The sequence below is a fragment of the Camellia sinensis genome, chromosome 6 (assembly GCF_055761805.1).
Source record: "Camellia sinensis isolate YWXY chromosome 6, ASM5576180v1, whole genome shotgun sequence".
Classification (NCBI taxonomy): domain Eukaryota; kingdom Viridiplantae; phylum Streptophyta; class Magnoliopsida; order Ericales; family Theaceae; genus Camellia; species Camellia sinensis.
In genome coordinates, this window is record NC_138966.1 from 20,925,405 (window position 1) to 20,946,984 (window position 21,580).

The 21,580-nt window shown below is 33.6% G+C and overlaps 1 protein-coding gene across 1 annotated transcript; it reads left to right on the top strand.

Annotated features, from left to right (window-relative positions):
• Positions 1–1,313: 1,313 nt before the first annotated feature.
• On the top strand, positions 1,314–15,691 carry LOC145793206 (uncharacterized). The gene is made up of 4 exons (XM_082875964.1): positions 1,314–1,496; positions 12,196–12,266; positions 14,104–14,399; positions 14,828–15,691. Exons 1-4 carry the CDS (start codon positions 1,314–1,316, stop codon positions 15,163–15,165), a joined length of 888 nt encoding a protein of 295 aa, XP_082732090.1. The 3' UTR covers positions 15,166–15,691.
• Positions 15,692–21,580: the final 5,889 nt, after the last annotated feature.

The window sequence follows — 21,580 nt, forward strand, 5'->3', positions numbered from 1 at the left end:
ATTTTCACATAAAGGCACACAAAATCATGTTAAACACATAGCCATGCTCATATTAAGGACCAATTAACATATTACGAAACAGTGATATCACAACTAGTCCCTGTCAAGAGTATTTAACCAAGCACTTGTATAGATGGGCTGTTGTATAGAACCTTCCCCTAAATTTACCTCCTTCGAGGGGTCTTGTATCTGAGAACTTACTGATGCTCTTTCTTCGATTCCTTCTGACTTCGAAGCAATGTCCTCGCTTTGTTCTGTTCCCAGCTTCTTTGATTCAACGTCTCTACCCTCCTCCTCATAGACAAAGTCTGTCCACAAGGCTTCTTCCTCCTGTATCTCCTAGACTTTTGTTTCAATGTCCAAAGCTAAAGCCAAAAATCTGACCTGTTGCAGTTCCTTCTTACAGCCAATCATCATGGTTTCTTTCTCTTGCTTTTGCACTTTCTAGACTATTGACTGTATGTCTAATGCTGAAAACTTAATTAAAGCCAGAGATTTGGCCACCTGAGTTCCATCTCTTTGCCTACAACCAGGCATCATTGTCATCTTTAACGACAAACTCTTCATCAGCACTTTCCTGGACTAAGTGCTTTAGGTGTGCTAATTCCTCCTCAGCTGTCACTTCGGCTGATCCATCAGGTTTTCTCAGTATACTGAGTGGTGCTACTCCTTCAGTGTACAATTTGGCCTCCGCAAAATCTGCACAAGCTATGAAGGGTTGAGGATCTGCATTGATTTCCTCTGTCTCTCCATTGCACAAAGCCATCATGATTTTCTGATGTAAAGAGGAAGGCACACATTTGTTAGTGTGAATCCAATCTCTTCCAAGTAAAGCATTATACTCAGCATTGCTGTCGATAACGAAGAATGCTGTCATGTAGTCCCTGGTTCCTACACTCAGGTTGATGAGCAAAATACCTTGGGCCATCTGTTTATCTCCAGCGAAGCCAGCAATGGCTGTGCTAGTTGGGATTAGTCTGGGGTTCTTCTTTCTTAGTTTCTTCAACGAAGATTTTGGAAGCAAGTTTACTGTTGCCCCATTATGCACCAATACCCAACTCATCTGTACTCCATCAAAGAAAGCCTTGATATACAAAGGCTTGACATTTTGAGTCATGGACGTTGTAGGGTATTCGAAAGGATATGAGAGGTTAATACTGCCATCTTCCTCACTCTCACCTTTAGTTTCCATTGGTGTGACCGATTCAGATTCGTCTTATACTATACTCACTAGCGAGTCTTCATTGGAAACCGGGATTGGGTCAATCTCCTGACCTTGGTTGTCATCTTCAGCTTAAAACTCCTGTGGTAATATGAGCACCATATTCACCGACACCGGAGGGAATGAGCCAAATTGGACGACTGGTTGTACCTGCTTCATTTCTTGGCTGACTTGTTCAACTACTTCAAAAGCATCTTCCATGCTGCATTCTGGCACTTCAGTACCAATAGCTGTCTTCGAATGGACTACCTCTACTAGTTTTTCAACCAAAAATGTATGTTCAGCCATGAAGGCTTAAAACATTTCTTCCTCAACCATTTCTTTTCTTTGGCCTAAGCCAACTTCTTCCTCTATTTCACTGTCACTCTCCATCAGGGCCTTTTCCAATCCTGCCAAACTGGTCCTTTCTTTGGCTTTTAGTTCAGAGTGAACTTTGGCCAAATGTTCTCTACTGCAACCCCTTTTGTCTTGAAGAATTGATTTTGGATCATGATTTGGCTTTGAATTTTCTTCCTTTTCTGTTTGGCTCTTTGGTTGGACCAATGAAGAGCTCTCTCTATTGTCTTTCAGGTTCTTCTGGTAATGTGTGTACCTTCGTTGGATCTTCTTTCTATGAGACCTAGAAATCACTGGGACCATGTTTAGTTCTTTTGTTTTCGGATACTTAAGCAATACCCAATTGTTTGGAGTCACCAAATGAGGTTTAACCATCCTGCCTTGGTTTCCAACAACATTTCTTTAGGTAGACATCTCCCTAGGTTTGTTCTGCATGACAAACCAATCTGGAACTCCAGGTACCCACGAACCTACTGATCCAGCTGTTAAACTGTTTCCCTCCTCCTTCGAAGCCATCTTCGAAGCTGGCTGTGAAGGCCACTGCTTGCCCCTGACTCCCTGCTTTGGGCCTAACTCAGGCCTTCGATGAAGGTGGCCACTTTATGTCCTACTTGAGGCTGGTCTAGGAGGCCAATCTCTGGCTTTGATCTCATAAACTGAACCCTTCTCCGGTCTCCTTTAGAATGCATTCTAGCGGCCGTTGGCTCAACCATTAATGGCTGCTGCCTAATACTAGTTGGATATGGCCTTTTGTTGTAAGCACTGGTTGGTTTGGGACGCCTCTGCACATCCTTGTAATATTGTTTCCCATCAATCGGAAGCCCTTTCAACCACTTGTAGCTCAGCCTACATCTGGGACACATTCTTTGCATAACAGCTGCCTCCAAAGAATTGTCATCTAGTGCTTCTTCCTCAGAGTGTTCCCTCTGGTCTGAGAAACTTTAACCAGTAACTGGTAGATTTCCAGTGTCTTTCTTGACAGTTGTCTGGCTGGCAACATGCATCTGTACTTGACTTCTTCCAATTTCTTCAAGGACAAGTTCTGGAGGTTTGGCATAACAACATTGGCTGCCACTTCTCCAATTTTTGGGAACGGATTAGTGTCAATCCCCATGGCCTTTTCTGTTTTAGCTGGGAATTTTAGACTCCCCTTTCGAATCTGCTCTTGGATCTTGTCTCGAAAAACAATGTAGTTTTTAGTTGAGTGAGACCAAGAATTATGCCATTTATAGTACACTTTTCCTTTAAGTTCCTCTGGAGACGGAATTTTGACTCTTTTTGGTAACTTCAGGAAATTTGCAGCAAGCAAACAATCAAAAATGTCATCTGCCTTTGTTAAATCAAAAGAGTATTTCCTATGAAGATCTTTCTTTTTAAACTGCTGGTCAATTGTTGTGTCCTTATGAATTAATGCCTCACAGATCACAGGTTCTTTCCTCACAATCTCTGCTGCATCAATCTTATAATTAGGATCTCTATAATATGTCTTGTATGATGCATTATTTCGATCTTGTTCTTCCTCTAGTAATGCTTCATACCTAGACACCTTATAAGTTAGTTCCACCAAGTCTCTAAACTCAGTTGAGTCAAACTTCTTTCGAAGCCTAAACTCTAAGCCATTTTGAGCCAATCTCACGAATTTTGGCTTTGGTAGGATGACCCTACATTTGTTTCGTGCTCTTTTAAATCTGGCAATAAATTGAGCAGCCTTTTCATCAGGCCTTTGGCCCAACCTTGCCAAATCTGCCATGGACACTTCTGGCTCCGTTTGGAAGAATTGGGCATGAAATGCCTCTTCCATTTGTTGCCAAGTCTGAATGGAGCCAGGCATAAGGTTAATATACCATACGAAGGCTACCCCTATAAGAGAATTTGGGAAAAATCTTAACTTTATGTAATCATTATTGGTAAATTCACCACATTGAGCAACATGCTCCGCCGTTGACTGGTTTTCATTCCCATAAAAAAGGACAAAGTCTGGTATCCTGAATCCTCTTGGGTATTCATGTACCCTATCCACTCATTCTGGATATGGTTTCCTGTACACAGGAGTTTGAACCCCCCGAGCCATTGGTCTACACATCTCTCTAACAATATCAGCAATTTGGTCCCTAGGGACCATATTTTGTGCCTATTGAACCACTACTGGAGGAACAAACACAGGATTTGGTGGACAACCTTGTGCTTGTGGTCCTCTTGGCCCATAAGGTGGTATATTTGAGACTGGTTGTCCCTGAGGTGCCAGTTGCTGTTGGGGGTGTGGGTAACCCCTTTGAGCCTGTCTTGCGAAAGGTGCTGGAACAGGTGCTGTGTCTCTTCCATTTGTAGGAAAACCTTCCAACCCCCCGGTTATAAATTCGAATAAGGGATTAGTGAACCCCCTTGTGCCAGGTATGGCTTCGAACATGGGATTTAGAACCATTCTTATGCCATTTTCTTGTCCTGGGCCAGATCCACCAGTTTGCATGGCTTCACTGTTAAATACTGAGGCATTTTGACCTGCTATAGGCCTCGAAATAGGTTCATACAAAGACTGAGGTGATGGTCTTTCATGGTTTTGACTACTAGTTTGACCATTAGAATGTCCATTAATTTGCATAGGTTGTTTATCTCTAGCCAATCTTTGCTGAGGGACATTTGAAACTTCCTCCATGTGTCTTGTATTTGTTGGTTGATGGGTATTCATTCGATCCAAAAAGGATGTTGCCCATCTCTCCATTGTGTTTATTAACTGTTGTCCCATGGCATCTACTAGGCCTCCCCACGGATTCATTGGCTGGGTAGATGGAACAGTGGATGGTCCAATTCCTTGGCCTTGTCCAATATTATAAACATGTGGTACTTGTTCCGAAGTGCTGGTCTGTTTGACCATAGGTTCTGATAAAATAGGTGTTTCCACAGGATGTGTTATCACATTATCCTCTGGATTAGATATTTCTACCTCTCCTTCCACGCCTTCTTCCAAGCGTTCATTTTCTCCTTGTCTCCTACGTCTAGCCATTTCAATTAGTCCCACTGGGCGTGCCAAAAATATATGTTGGCTTTTTGGCTTTTGAAGGTTATTATTGTAATTATGAGCGTGCCAACAAGGATCAATCAGTCCTTACAGAAAATTAATTGCCAACCAATTATCAAACGATTGTGTTTTAGTTCTTTCAGTCTCAATGAAGAGGACTTTTACTGGTAGCTTGATTTAGGAGAATTAAGCAAATGACAATCAAATAAAGAGCAATTGAAGCATTTCATTAAAATAAAAACTTACAATGATCCAATTCAGCCTCGTAGCGGTTTACAGCAACAATCTACTTGAAACTACTCCTATGAACGAAGTGTAGTGCAGGAATTAAAGTACAGAAATGTAAAGAACATAAAATGTAAAAACTAGAAAGAAAATGAAGTAGAATAAAACTGGTTTTTTGAATCTGAGTCTGGGAGGCTTTTCTAGGGCCTTCTTTGCTATTTATACTCCTCAAGGATGACCATCGAACTACACTTCCAACCGTTGAATCGCTCCTCCATGATCGCTGATCATGTTGCCTTATAGTTAGCTCCACTATGCCATCACTTGCAGTTAGGCTTCCCTTCTAATTTTAAATTTGAATGTGAGTAACCGTTGAAGCCACATCACTTTATATCTCTTTATTGATCCAATACTACGTAGATCTCGTAAAACCAATACTGACTGCCATGTGTTCGATCATGATTGAAAACTTGAATAGTCTTCCTGTATTGCCCTTATCCTGCCACGCGTTGAATTGTAATTGACTTATACAAAATATGTAGCCAACAGTCCCGTTTTGGTTATGTGAATTGTTTATTTTATTGGATATTTTATATATGTTATTTACAAATATTATATCAATTCGATAATTACAACTTATTCAATTTATCACGTATGTCATCAAAAAAAATAGACGACAATTGAATTTTTTTTTTAATTCATCCATTTTTTGGGTAACAAACACGATGAATTGAATAGTCTACGATTATCGGATTGACCTAATTTTTTTTATAAATAAAATATACTAAATGTTTTACAAAATAAACGATTCAAATCATCAAAATGAGACCCGTAACGAGTCCAAACAACACGCTCTAGTCTAGATAAATGTTACAATAAGACAAATGTTAACATATATATCAAAGAGGATAGGTTATACTTTTTCTTTTTTTATGTTTGTTCATTTTTTTTACTTTGGCCTTTTAATTTTGCTTGTTTGTTTGTTTGTTTGTTTTTGTTTTTTGTTTTTTTTTCCCCCACTTTGGTCTTTCATATTTTTAAGTTTTTATTAGTTTACTTCTAAATCTGACTTTTGTTTAAAATTAGACAAAAAATGTCATGTTAATAGTCACATAACGTAACAAAATATATTATTATATTAGAGTTTCAATTTGTGTAAGATATGTGCTTTATACATAATAAAATATTTATATACCACGTGAATGTCAATACGTTATTTTCTATATAATTTGGGACACAAGTTAGCTTTTAGAGTAAATGAAAAAAAAAAAAAAAAAAAAAAAAAAAAACCTTAAAACATGAAAGGTTAAAGTGAAAAAAAACAAACTTGAAGAGTTAAACTGAAAAAATGAGCAAACACAAAAGAAACAAAGTGTAATTTATCCTATCAAAATTATTGATTTTTTATCTTTAAAATACTAAAAAATGAGGATCATACTTTATTTTATTTATTTATTAACAAACAAACAAACAAACACTCCTTAAAAAGAACATAATAAGCCCTCGTTTGGAAATATGTTATTTTATTTTGGTTAAAATATGAGGGAAAAAAATTATATTTGGAATGACATTTTGATTTTTTAAGAAAAGATGTACACAAAGTAGAGAGAAAAAAAAGAATCTTTGACTTTTTGGTATAAGTTTTAAACTTTTTGATTTTTTTAGTAACTTTTTGACTTTTAAGCTAAAACGATTACTTCCCAAACGAGACCTAACTATTAGCCAAATAGCTTACACAACCTAGGAGAATTCTCCCGTGTGCATTGCATATGGTTTGTAATTCTACACAAAATTACGTAAATTTTCATAAATTTACATAAATGGTATTATAAAAATGCATAAATCAAACACAAATTCATTTAATCACACAAGTTCTTGCAGATTTATGTAAATTTGAGTTTAACTTACGCATTTTTATGAGATCACTTATGCAAATTCATAAAAATTTATGTAATTTTACACAAATTTACATATAGTGTGTATTGCACACCAGAATATTTTCCACACAACTATTGTTCTATCTGCCAAAACACAAGACAGAAGAGAGGATGGGACCCCCTCCATCCTAACACTTTTGTTCCTCTACTTGGATGGCTATACGTGCAACAAATGAGCTGTCTTGTTGCTAGGGCTGTAAACGAACCGAGCTGTTCATGAACAAGCTCGGCTCGGCTCGGCTCGTTTAGTAAACGAGCCGAGCTCGAGCTCGAATATTAAGCTCGTTTAGTAAACGAGCCGAGCTCTAGCTCGCATGAGCTCAGCTCGTTTATCTTTCTTTAAATTATATAATAAATATATTATTTATATATTAAATAATATGTAAATATATACAAATTCATTATTTATATATTAAAAATATATAAATATACATATATAAATAATAATATAAATAAATTTTTTATATATTAAATAATATAAATAATATTTTTATTTAAATAATATAAATAATATTAAAAAAAATTTATCGAGTCGAGCCGAACCGAGCTCGAACTTTATTAAAATTAACGAGCCGAGCCGAGCCGAGCTCGAGCCTAGTTCCTTATCGAGTCGAGCTCGACCTCAATAAACGAGCCTGATAAGTAAATGAGCTGAGCTCGAGCTCAGCAAAGCTCGGCTCGGCTTGGTTCGTTTTGCAGCCCTACTTGTTGCTATGCCGTTTAGTATGAGAGCAAGAAGAAGACCGAAAATCTCGAAGAGCTCTATTGATCCCCTCTATTTAACAATCAGTTGTTGACAGATTATCATCCCCAGAACTGATACCAAGAGAGAATCACCTTCAATATGAATGTCCACGAAACCCCCGAAACCGGGTTGTGCTCAATGTAAATACAACGCCACGAGAATCTCTAACAATAATACCACAGCACCGGCTGTCCCATCTTCAAATAGAGCTCCATCAAAATTTAATTTTATAAATATCTATCAATTAAGGGCAAATTACACTAACAGTCCCTATAGTTTGGGATTTGTGTCACTTTAATCCCTGACTTTTCAATTGTGACACATTTGACCATGAATTTTAAATCTTGTTCCAAATAAGGACCATTGAAGATACCATTATTTAATTTAAAGGGCAAAATCGTCAATTTAATAAAATATAAACTAATTTGACAAAAATAAATGTCAAAAAAATATTTTTAATTTTTTTAAAATTATTTTTATCCACTAAAGATAAAATTATGTAAAATTGATCAAAATCAATAAAAAATACATGATTACTTTTTAAAAATTAATTTTACATGATCATCATTCAAACACATCACAAAAATTAATTTGGTAAAAAAAATAAATAAATGTCTAAAAAGTTTATTAATTTTACATAATTTTATCTTTAGTGGGTAGAAATAATTTTTAAAAATTCAAAAATATTTTTTTGACATTTATTTTTGTCAAATTAGTTTATATTTTATCGAATTGACTATTTTACCATTGAAAAATCTAATGATATCTTCAATTGTTCTTAATTGAAACAAGATTCAAAATTCATGGTCAAATGTGTCACAATTGAAAAGTCAGAGACTAAAGTGACACAAGCCCCAAACTATAAGGACTGTTAGTGTAATTCACCCATCAATTAATAACTAATTGAATATTAAAATAAAAACAAACAAACGTTATTCTTAAAGGCTTGATCATTCAAATTCAAATGATAAAAAGTCATTGTCATTATTGGATAAAAAAATCAGATAAGTGTTGAGAGGGTAATTTGTATAGACAAATTGGGCCGAGCTAAGTAATAGTGTCTCCTAAATTTGGGATGTGCATGGGGACGAGATAAGAGCATGGGTATTTCGATTCTGGATTGACTAGATACTGGGCCAGATAGTGGTATAAGATCAAGTGATCCATGTGCAATCTAAGAGTAGACCAAGATGGCTTCAGTATAGAGGACCAAGTCATAGTTAGCTCGGTAGTCCATCGATTGGCTATTTTCACGACTCTGCCAGAGGAAGAGTGATGCGAAGGAGCTCGGTTGAGTATCCACCGCCGAACAAGGTGTTGCCATCCCATTTGACTTTCAGGGAGGAGGGTGTTCCACGAATAAGTATTATCCTTTAAGATTGGGATTCCAAGAAGGACTCTGTTAGTAGAAATAGAATTCTATTAGGATTGTGTCAGACGGAACTTATAAAAGCTTGTGACTTCACCTATTTTCAAGTATTGCAATTCTTACTAAAAAATACATAGAGCTTATGGTCTATTGTCTACTAGCTGACTTACGCATTTGAGAGGCTTTTAGCACACATCCGCCGGCTATCTCACGTGTGTTTTCAAGTAGCAAAGCAACGACGTTTGAAGGAGTGCAAACTTGGTGAACAGAATTATACGAGAAGATTATTTCATGTTCGTACAAGTTTTATCTATCTATCTATATATCCATATACATATATATATCTATACTATATATTAAGCAAAATGAGATTTTTAACCCCCAAGACCTGTGAGAGCTTCAATATGTCAATCCTAATTTTCTATTTTTTTTTTAAAAAAAAAATTAACCTCAGCATTTATTAACTTCTCTTAACCCACAAGACTTTTTGACTTCTCTCATAATTACTACAATATCTTTTCCAAAACAAATAATTTGTATATTAAAAAAAATTTAAAACAAATATATATATCTATATCTATATCTATATCTATTTATTTATATCTATCTCTAACTCACAAGTTTCGTGGGAGTTCCAATATCTGAATATTAATTTCTTAATTTTTTTTTTTGAAAAAAAAAAAACTTCGCACTTATTAAATTCTTTCAAGTCTTTTTAACTTCTCCAATACACACCCTCTTTTTAACTTTTCACATACCTATTGTAAACAGTAAGTCTCATTTTTGTTTTCTCCTTCTTGACTTCTCACTTCTACATTTTCAACTTCAGTGACCACGTATGCAAACAGTAAGTCTTCTTTTTATTTTCTCTTTCTTGGCTTTTCCTTTTGTTTATTGTTTTAATATTATAGTTAGATAGCGCATAAAAATATTTGTGATTTGTCTAGCGAATAAAAAATTATAATTTGATAAACAGTAAGTCTTCTTTTTGTTTTCTCCTTCTTGACTTTTCCTTTTGTTTACTGTTTTAACATTATAATTAGATAGCGCATAAAAATATTTGTGATTTGTCTAGCGAATAAAAAATTATAATTTGATTTTTTAATATGATTGAAGTTAGATAAATATAAACCCTCACAAAGAGAAAAATGTGATTATAATTAGTTGAATGATACTTTTTTTTTTTAATGGGATTGTAGTTAGTTTAATAGTTTTTTTTTTCATTTATTTATTTTATTATGTGAAAAATGTGATGTGATTGTAGTTTGTTTAATGACTTTTTTTTTTTAAAATATGATTGTTGTAGTTAGTTCAATGGTTTTTTTTTAATGTTATTTAATCTTTTTATTTACTATTTTAATTTTATTTTTGATTTTTTAATATGATTGAAGTTAGATAAATATAAACCCTCACAAAGAGAAAAATGTGATTATAATTAGTTGAATGGTTCTTTTTTTTTTAATGTGATTAGTTTAATAATTTTTTTTCATTTATTTATTGTATTATGGGAAAAATGTGATGTGATTGTAGTTTGTTCAATGGCTCTTTTTTTTTTTTTTAATATGATTGTTGTAGTTAGTTCGATGGTTTTTTTTAATGTTATTTAATCTTTTTATTTACTATTTTAATTTCATTTTTAATATGATTGAAATTAGATAAACATAAATACTCACAAAGAAAAAAATGTAATTGTAGTTAGTTCAATGGTTCTTTTTTACATTTATTTTTTTTTATTATGAGAAAAATGTGATGTGATTGTAATTTGTTCAATGGTTCTTTTTTTTTAATGTGATTTAATCTTTTATTTACTGTTTTAATGGTTTTCTTTACAATTATTTATGAAAAAAATATGATTGTAGTTAGATAGCATAAAAATATTTGTGATTTGATTTGATTTTTTTTTTGATTTGATTTTTAAAGTACCAATTATTGATAATGATTAGATTGTATTTTGAAAAAAAAATTGTAATTGATTTTTTTAACTCACTGTGTTTTTTGAAAAAAAATTATTGTGTTTTTTAACTATCAATTCACTTAATTTGTCATTTGATTTTTAACTCACTTTAATATGATTGAAGTTAACTCACAAAAAGAAAAATGTGATTGTAGTTTGTTCAACGGCTCTAAATAATATTTTTATTTACTATTTGAATGGTTCTTTTTTTTCAATTATTTTTATTTATTATGAGAAAAATATGATTATAGTTAGATAGCATTAAAAAAATTATGATTTGTATGATTGAAGTTATCTCCTTTTGTTTATAATTTGATTTTTTTAATATGATTGAAATTAGATAAACATAAACACTCATGAAAAGAAAAATATGATTGTAATTTGTTCAATACTCCTAAATAATCTTTTTATTAACTATTTTAATGGTTCTTATTTTCAATTATTTTTTTTATTATGAGAAAAATGTGATTGTAGTTATATAGCATTAAAAAAATGTGATTTGTATGATTAAAGTTATCTCCTTTTGTTTATAATTTGATTTTTTAATATGATTGAAGTTAGATAAACATAAACACTTACAAAAAGAAAAATGTGATTGTAGTTTGTTCAATACTTCTAAATATTCTTTTTATTTACTATTTTCATGGTTCTTTTTTGCAATTATTTTTTTTATTATGAGAAAAATATGATTGTAGTTAGATAGCATTAATTATTATCAAAATATTAAACTTTAATATAATATAAAAAAGAAGATATTTAATTCCTTGAAAAGTCCAACACTTATGATTATTATCAAAATATTAAACTTTAAAATATTAAAAAAAAAGAAGACATTTAAAAAAAAAATTAAAAATCACAATTCACATATATAGATAACTGTAAATACAACCCGTGCATAGCACAGGTGATATGGTAGTATATATATTATACGAAAGTGAGATTTCAAAAGTTTACTTACAACTTCAAAACCTAAACCTAAAATCTTGAAATTTTATATTTTAAAAGATTAAAAAATTGCCACACTCAATTTTTATTGGATTATATTTTATTTATTCAAAGAAAAAATTTTAAAAAAGAATAAACAAACAATTAGAGAATTCTGATTTTTTTTTTCATTTTAAAAATACTATAAATTAAAAAAAAAAAAAACATACAAATGAAGTTGTAAGTTTTTTAAATATATATATACACATTTAAAGTTTAAACCTTGATTTTCTAAAGGGAAAATTGGCCTAAGGTCCCTCCTCTACTTTGATAGGAGGAGAGGTCCTTTATAATATGTTTTGATGGCTAAGGTCCCTCAAATTTATTTTAGGTTATAAAGTACCTAAATTACCCTTCCTTTATAACATAAATTTGTTTGAATATTATATTGTTGACTTAACTGATAGATTTTGGAAACCGAATTTGATGTGGAGATTTTGTTGGAGTTTTCGTCGGAGATTTCAGTGGAGATTTCATGGTGGAGATTTTGTCGGAGATTTCAGTGGAGTTGACGAGAAAGATTGCTACAATCGTGTAGATTTCGTTGGAGATTTCGTCGGAGATTTCAGTGGTGTTACAGTGTGTTGATCACGTAGATTTTCAGTGGAGTTGAATCAGGTTTGTTTTCGATGGAGATACCACATGCATTTTGATTTTTGTTTTGAATTTTTGTTTAGAGAGAGGCCAGCTTGATAGAGTTGATTTTTATTTTTGGAATTAATTTTTTATTATTTGTTTTTTAATCAATTTCAAAGAGTATTGACAGTATGTTGATCGCGTAGGTTTTTGAGTGGAGTTGAATTAGGTTTGTTTTCGATTTAGATTCCACATGGATTTTGATTTTTGTTTTGAATTTTTGTTTAGAGAGAGGCCAGCTTGATAGAGTTGATTTTTATTTTTGGAATTAATTTTTCATTCTTTGTTTTTTGATCAATTTCACATAGTGTTGACAGTGTAGGTGATTTTGATGTTTAGAGTTCATTTTTGGTGCTCTGTTTTTTATCAACATGCTGATCAATGATAAGTTTTGTTCTATGTTTTTTCAAACTAGAGAAATTTCATTTTCTGCACTTTTGTTTGTGTAGTCTAGAGGAAATTATAAGTGCATATGGACATATTATTAGAAGTTTGTAATGCAGATAGAATATGAGAAAGTGAATGTAAGTTCACAAATTTCTCTGGACTTGTATTTGTAGTTCAGAAAAAATTGTAAGTTTGTTACTCACTTTCAGTTTGTAGTTCAGAGAAAAGTATTTCTCTGGACTTGTAGTCTATGTGTTTTTGTTTTTCTATAATTGTGTTTAATAGTTAGCAGTAAATTTCTTTGTGATTCATTAAGTTTCTGTGATTTTGTTTTTTATCATCTTGAAGGTGAATATCAGTTTGTAGATGTCTTTGGACTTTTATTTTAAGTTCAGAGAAAATTATAATTTTTAGAAATTTCTCTGGACTTTTATGTTGTTCTTGTGAAGTGTTTCTATGTTAAACAAATTATTTTTGTTGTTTTTTGTTTCAGTTTCAATGGACAGTGCAGTGTTGTTGCTGTGCAAATATGGGAATGATACTATTGTCATTAATGTTTCATGCGAATTGAATTTTGAGGAATTGGTTGGCGTTTTGTGTAAAACATGGGAGAATTTGAAACCTGAGACTACGTGTATTTCATATTCTATTTTGGGCCATCCGAATTGTATGGTTCGAAATAATATTGATTTTCTGAATATGTTGAGGGTTGTTTGTGCACGCGGTGTTGATATAGTTGATGTTTCAGTTAGTAGATGTAGTACTTCTGATGAAGAGGATGAAGTGGGGTCTAATTGGGTAGATGTTGTGGATGGTGAGTGTGATAGGCTGGTGGATGTTGAAAGGAATTCACTCTCTAAGTTTTGTTCTCACTAAGAAAAGGTGTTATTGTCGGCTAGTTGGCGGAATAATATTACGAATGTTGGACAAAAGTTTGAGGGTGGTGTGGTTGAGTTCCGTTCTTTTTTATGCAAGTATGCTATTGAGGTTGGTTTTCAGTTTACGTATGTTAAAAATGACAAGCTGAGGGTTACGACAGAATGTGCATATAAGGAATCAAGGGGATGTATGTGGCGTGTACATGCTTCTGTTGAAAAAACAAATGGGTTCTTCTACATAAGGACTTTGAACAATGAACATACGTGTGGTGTGGCGGTTCGTACGAGTAAACATTCGAGGATGACTTCCAGCTTAGTTTCTGGGCTGATACTTGAAGAAGTAAGTGCAAAACCTTTAACTCGTCTAGTGGATGTTATGAAAGAAATGAAAGACAAGTATGGGGTCTCAATCAGTTATAACTGTGGTTGGCTGAGGGTTGAAAAAGCAAAACGTAGTACATATGGGGATTCTTGTTTGTCATTCGATCAATTACGATGGTATTTTGATGAGGCATTAAAGAACAATCCAGGTAGTCGTTTTGAGTTAGATTTTGAAGATAACAAGCGTTTCAAAAGAGTGTTTGTGGCTTTTCATGGATGCATTGCTGGTTTCAAATATTGTCGGTCATTGCTTTTTCTTGATGGAACATTTTTGAAAGGACGATACAAAGGAGTTATGCTTGCTGCAACGGGGAAAGATGGGAATGAAAGTAATTGTAAATATATCTAATTTTATCTAAGTATGTGAATTTTCTATGCATGTAGGAATTGAGTGAATGTGAATTTTCGCTGGTTTTGGCCACTGTGTGGATTTTCTATTGTTGTGGCCACTGTGAGAATTTTCACTGGATTTTGGCCAGTGTATGAATTTTCTCTGGATGTTGTCATTGTGTGAATTGTATCTGTAGGTGGTCACTAAGTGAGTTTTCTCTGTATATTATGATTGTGTGAATTTTCTCTGTAGCTGGTCACTAAGTCAATTTTCTCTGGATGTTGCCAATGTGTGAATTTTCTCTGGAGTTGGGCACTAAGTGAATTTTCTCTGGATGTTGGCAGTGTCAAACTTCTCTGGTTGTTTATTGTTCTATTTTTCTCTGCATGTGTATATCTAATATGCTTGTTCCTATTTGTTTTGTAGGTTTTTTTCCTGTAGCTTTTGCTGTTGTTGATGCTGAGAATAAAGACAATTGGTGTTGGTTTCTTGAACATTTATGTGGAGTATTAGGATCAGAAAGGGTGATAAGTTTCATATCAGATCGACATTGTGGAATTGTGGAGGGAATTGCTAGGTTTTTCCCTAACTGCTTTCATGGATTTTGTCTGGAACATCTAAAGAGAAATTTGAGGGATAAGTTGTCATGTGGAAACACAAATTTGGTTAGGGAGACGATTGTGTCCAAGTTTTCAGACTGTGCATATGCTCTAACAAAGGCATCATTTCATTTCAAGTTAAATGAATTAAAAAGTGAGGGATGAGACATTGTGAGTGTTTTCTTGAGAAGTTTACCATATGAAAATTGGAGTGATGCATATTTTGCGGGGAAACGTTATGGTGAGATGTATTCAAATGTTGCTGAGTCATTCAATTCATGGATACGAGAAGCTCGGCACTTACCAATAACAAATTTGGTGGACATGATACGGTTGCAAATCATGAATATGAGGTCTGATAGGAGGCTGCTCTCTAGTAAATGGAATAAAATTCTGTGTCCTCGTATGGATAGTGTGTTGGAGAAGTCTTTTTTGGACGGGAGGACATGGAATGTGAGTTTATCATCTGATAATGTCTTTGAAGTGCATTGTTTTCCTTCGGTTATGGTTGATCTTGGGTTGAGAACTTGTTCATGTCGAAAATGGGAAATAAATGGGTATCCATGTCAACATGCTGTTGCTGCAATTTTTAGGAGTGGAAAGAATTTGAATTCATTTGTTGAACCATTTTTTCATGCTGATATGTATCGTCAAGCATACTCGTTTTCGATTGGCCCAGTTCTAACTGTTGAAAAACCTGTGTGTAGCATTGAAGATGCTATGATTTTACCTCCATTAAGCAAGAGACCTGCTAGGGGGCCGAAGAAGAACAGAATTGCTTCTACTGGAGAGTTTAAAAGGGTGATTAAGTGTAGTCGTTGTGAGAGTATTGGTCACCATAATAAGAGGACATGCAAGGAACCTTTGTTAAATAGTTGAGGATTATACATTTTATTGATTGAATAATACATTTGATGATTACTTTGTGTATTTTGTTTTGTGAAATGTATTTTTTAGACAGTGTATATAATAATATCAATCAAATTCATCCAGAGAAATTTTCCAATATCAGTTAAAGTGTGTTTGTTGATATATACTATAGGCAGTGGGTTTGTAGTACCTGTCAAATTCATCAAGAGAAATTTACCTATGGCAGAGAAAATTCTGTGTGTTGTGTTTTGAAGCTTCATATTCATCCACATAAATTTGACAATGGCAGATTAAAGTACTGTGTGGATTGTGTTTTTTGAATTTGATAACTGTTTTGTACTAACACAGTGCATTAGAGATTAAATGATCATATAGGCACCTTCTTTGGCGAGATATGAGTTAAATTTATCTGTAAATTTCTGGTAGCTTCATATCAGTCATTTCAAGAAATGTGCACACCAGACAGAGCATACATAAAATTATTGTACAACCAAGAAACAAAATTAAGCTCTTTTGGAATTTCTCTGAGTTGAGAATTTCTCTGGACCAGGGAAGAATTTCTCTAGACTCACTTCAACTCAGAAATTTGTGTCAAAGCCAGAGAAATTTTCCTCACCAAGTCGGAGAAATTCCTCCTCTCCAAATCATTCAACCCAGAGAAATTCATAACTCAGAAATTCCATTTTCTGTCAAATTCATCTAGAGAAATTTTCCACCATCAGAGAAAACTATCTGGGCATTGTGTTCTGAAATTTGAAATTTTATGCAATGAAATTTTTCAGTGGCAGATAAAATTACTGTGTGCTTTGTGTTTTGTTGAGTTTGATGATTGTTTTGTACCAACACAAAGTACTACAGATTACATGATCATATAGGCATCCCCTTGGGACGATACAAGTTAAATTTCTCTGTGAATTTCTGGTAGTTCATACCAGACAATTTTCTCTGGCAGACAATTTTCTCTGTGAATGACAATAATATATATATATATATATATATATTTTTAACCATCGATAGGTATGAAATTTACATTAGTCAAAATAAAAAAAAAATGAAATTTAGATTAGTCAAGAAAGGATATATACATATATGTTAAGGATCATCATTCCTTCAATGTATCAACAAGAAAGGATATATACATATATGTGAGACAATTTTCTCTGTGTGGATATGTACATTGTCTTCCTTTCACTAGTTTCACTATTACATTTGTGGTTCTTCTAGAGGTATTTCAATTGGTTCAGTCCATGACCGGCCAACTTCGGTCACAAATCTCTCTATGAGTTCTGCCCTCATCAACCTTATCTCTTGTGTGGACAATTTGGAGCTGATAGGTTCATGCTTGCTATATTGTTTCATTATATAGCAGACAAAGAGGCCACAATCTAGACTGCATACAAATTATAGGTATGGTTAGTTTTAAGAAACATGCAATTCAGATTATTTTATTTATAGATGTATGAAACTTACGAATCGCTTTCTTATTGTGGAGCATTGTTGACATACTCAAAGTCGTAACTTGTGTTTTGTGAGTTTATTAATTTGAAAGAGGGTTGTGATTGAGCGTCTCTTTCAAGGCAAGCTTTCAAAAAATTCTCCACGTAATCTTGCTGCAAAAAAAATAATTTTTATATAACAGAGAAATTTACGGACAAGTTAATGGGATTCTATGAAAATTATCATCACCTAAAGATAATGATGGATCAGAGAAATTTGCACTCGTTACCAATTGTTTTGCATCTTTGACATATTTGTCTTCTGTATCATCCCTCCTTGGCCTCAGTGAGTTGTAGAACCTCCATAAATTGTCTTGTTTGTCCAGGACAAGCAAGGTCCAGTGATTTCCATGTGTGGACTTCTCATTACCTCCAGTAGTTATTGGGAAATGGAGGAACCTGTAGTTCCTCCATGCTGTTTCAATATGCTTGTCAAATAAGGACACTCGAAAAGTTTGATTTTCTGTCATCTTGATGAAATTCTGTGTTCAGAGAAAATCAAAAAATGGTTTTGTTATGACTAGTGACACAACTGGCTTCAAGAAGTATATTAAGAAGAGAAAGTAGTAAGTAAATTCCAGAGAAAATCAAATAAAATAGTAGTAACATACTAAGCACATGGATGTGAAAAAAATGAGGTTGGTTGTTGTCTCTCTCTCATTTGGTCAGCCAAAAGGATCTCTCTATAGCCATCAATGACCTGAAAAATATGATTTATAATTGTAATATTCTTTTATAAAGGCTGATGGAACATTGCAGAGAAATTTTGATGAAAGGAAAAGACTTACATTGTTGGAAATTTCTTTTTGCTTTATTAGGTTTCCAATGTCTTCAAAGGTAATGAGATTCAACTCACTTGTCCAAATTAAAGCTCTACAAGATGATAAAGAAGGGATTGAATTGTTGTTAATGCAACATAAGTTTGTAATTTGTTGTTTGTTATGTTCTATTTTGTTTGTTGTACTTACTCAAGCCCAGACACATTTGATATGTGCTGTAAGATGTCTTTTATATGATCTTTTATCAATCTTGAAATTGGAAGAGTTTGTGGAAAGACCCAAGATTTTCTGATGTTTATAGGTTGAGGCAAGACGTACGCATCAGCATCAAGCACTTCTTTGTCCTTCGTGCTTTGCTCAACTTGCTTTGCAGCTTGTTTTGAAGCTCTAGTCACTTTCGCAACTTTGGGATATTGGAATTCTGGATCATGCTGCTTTTCCTTCCTTTCTTTTGCCTTTAAATTTTTTTATCATTGACGTCGGATCTTTTTTGACTGTAGACAGTGAAAATATTAGAAAAAGTGAAATTTCTCTGAAGCAACAGATGATATTTCAATATGTAAATTTATATAATTCAATATTTTGCAGTTACCATAGAGTTTCTTCTTTTGTTTCGATTGTTGTTTGTGTGGAATTTGTTCTTGTTGGGTTGTTGGTTGTTGTTCCACTTGCATTCCAACTATACACAGTGAAAATCAAACAAGCCCCAAAAATGAATAAGAAAATATATAGAGAAATGAAATGAGCAGTATAAATATAACTAATGTGTTCAGAGAGATATAACTTCCAGAGAAAATTACCAATGATAGAGAAAATTATAATAAATAGAAATTTCTCTGAGTTATGTTGGCACAAGAACATAACTTTTTGTGGCTCAAGATTTTCACTGACCTTGTGGTTGAAGTTGTGTTGGTGTTCGGTATGGTTGTGTTGCTAGTTGGACGGATAGTTCTTGAACTTGTTCATGCAATTTAGCATTTTCAGTTTCAAGCTCTGAATTTGAACACCTCAACTGTTGAATTGTTTTTGTATCGTCTGCTTTTTCAACCTCCAACATACTTAGTTTCATTCGGATTGTGCTTTCTTCTTCTTGAAGTTCTGAGTTATGTGATGTCAGGATTCTTATTGAAATATCCTTTTCAGCAAGTAATTCAATCCAATTTCTGTCTTCTTCTTTTTTAGATTGAGAAACTGCCTTCAGTCTTTGACGTAGATCAGCAATTTGGACATCCTTTGATTCCTCAAATTCTTCAGGCTGATGCATTGTTGAGCCACAAATGCCATCATGTTTTTGGTCCATCGGCTCATTATTTTCTTCTTCATCACTTTCATCCTTGTTCTCTTCTTGTTGTTCATTTTCTTCTCCATCTTCTTGTTCACTGTCTTCTTCTTTCTGTTCATTTTATTCTTTGTCTTCTGGTTCTATTTCTTCGCTGGTTTCTTCTTCTGTGCTACTTGGTTGATGTTCTTGTCCATTGCTGGCTTCGTATTCTTCTGTGTTGTCTTCTACTTGTTCATTCCCTCCATCTTCAGATAGATCTTGTAATGTCTCCTTGAATATGACAATTGCCTTTTTTAATTCTTTCTTCGTCTTTTTGCCAAGATAGAACTCCTCTGATGGGTTTTTGACTAGCTGCTTGTTATCAATCTGTAACAGGAGACTCTTTTATTAGAGAAATGTTACAAAATTCACTGAGAGAAAAAATTCAAATAAGGAAAATAAAATTCATCTAAATGATACTAATGGGAAACAAACTTCAGAGAAAATTGTATGGGCTAGACAAAATTAGAGACATGGAGTTACTTTTATGAGGCAGAGAAAATTATGAAACAAGCAGCATAATTTAGATATCAGAGAAAATCAATCAAGGCATATAAGTTAATGTTTTACTATAATTGTGTCAGAGAAATTTGAATTCCAGTGAAAATTCATTAGAAGGGTAGAAATAAACAGTGTTTATCAAAGATGCAAGGCACATAAGTTATGGGCAGAGAAAATTACACACAATGAGATAAAATTTGATGGGCCAGAGAAAATTATGAAACAACCAACATAATTCAGATATTAGAGAAAATCAATCAGGGCATATAAGTTAATGTGTTACAATTGTGGTCAGAGAAATTTGGATGGCAGAGAAAATTGATTACAATGGCAGAAGTAGACCGGTGGTAAGCAAAGAAGAAAACATAAATTGATAGTTCAGAGAAAATTGATCTTAATCAATCAATGCACAAGGAGGGAAACAAAGCAGTGGTCAGAGAAATTTTGGAATTTCACTGAGATTTCAGCAGCAATAGGAATCTAACCTGTCGAGGTGCAAGAGAGTGGACTGGTGTCTTCTGCAGCTGTTTCGTCAAGGTTTGCAGCACATCTTGGGAAGTCAGTTGTGTTACTGTCTTCCGAGTCAATGATAGTTGCATGTTCACATAGCCAATACTGTGATGAAAATGAAAGTAAATAAAATTTTGTAAACGCACAAATTTGTAAGTATGATAACTGCAAATTTGAATAGATATTATACTTACCAGCAATGCAATGACACACCCCGTAACTTTTTCTGGAGTTTTGTGCAATGCCATGATAGAATCAATCAATGTTGATGTGATTGCTTCCGGCCAATCATACTGTTTCATTGATTCAAGAGGTTCTACATACTTTATAAACACCCAACCTATTGAATTCCCACTTGTTGCAAAAAATAGGGTGAGACACAAGTACAATGTAACAACGATTGCTACATCTTTGAAGTCAGTTGGTTGCTTGCCTTTCATTGCTTTGACCAAGGCATTTTTAAGAATAGGACTAGTGAGCCTTGTGTCCTTTTGGAATCTTCTCCTGAGGAATGCAGATTTTGGCTTTTTAGAGTATCTTAATGACATGGCTCCTTTACCTCCTTCCAAACCAAAAATCAAGGTCATGTCATTTGTTGTAAAGGTCAGGTTCTTCTTCCCAACTGTGAATGCTTTTGTTTTTTCATTGTAACATTGGATTATGGCAACTACATCATCATTGGATTTCCTAGATTTCTTTGGATCCATCCTTCCAGTGGTTAGAGCTTGGATCAAATACCAGAATGGGGTCTTTTGAAGCTCTAGAAAATGTTTTGAATTGAATTTAAGTGTTTGAAAGAAGGAGACGACAGATGAGAGTTTGGATCGGAATTAAATGTTGTAGTGAGCTCTCTTTCTGTGGAGTTTAACAGGTTTTTCCCCCCTTGAGCTTGAGTCTTTTGAAGTTAGGGTACTCATCTGGATGCTAGTTCCTTCATCAACTTGGACTTGTGTGTTTTGGGGAGGAGTTTGTGGTGTTTTGGTGCTGGTTTTTGATCTTAGATGATAAGAAGACTGAGAAAGTTGTTCTTTCTTGCTTGGTGTTTCTAGTGTTTTGCTGCTAGTTTTTGATCCTAGTCCATAAGAAGACTGAGAGAGTTTCTG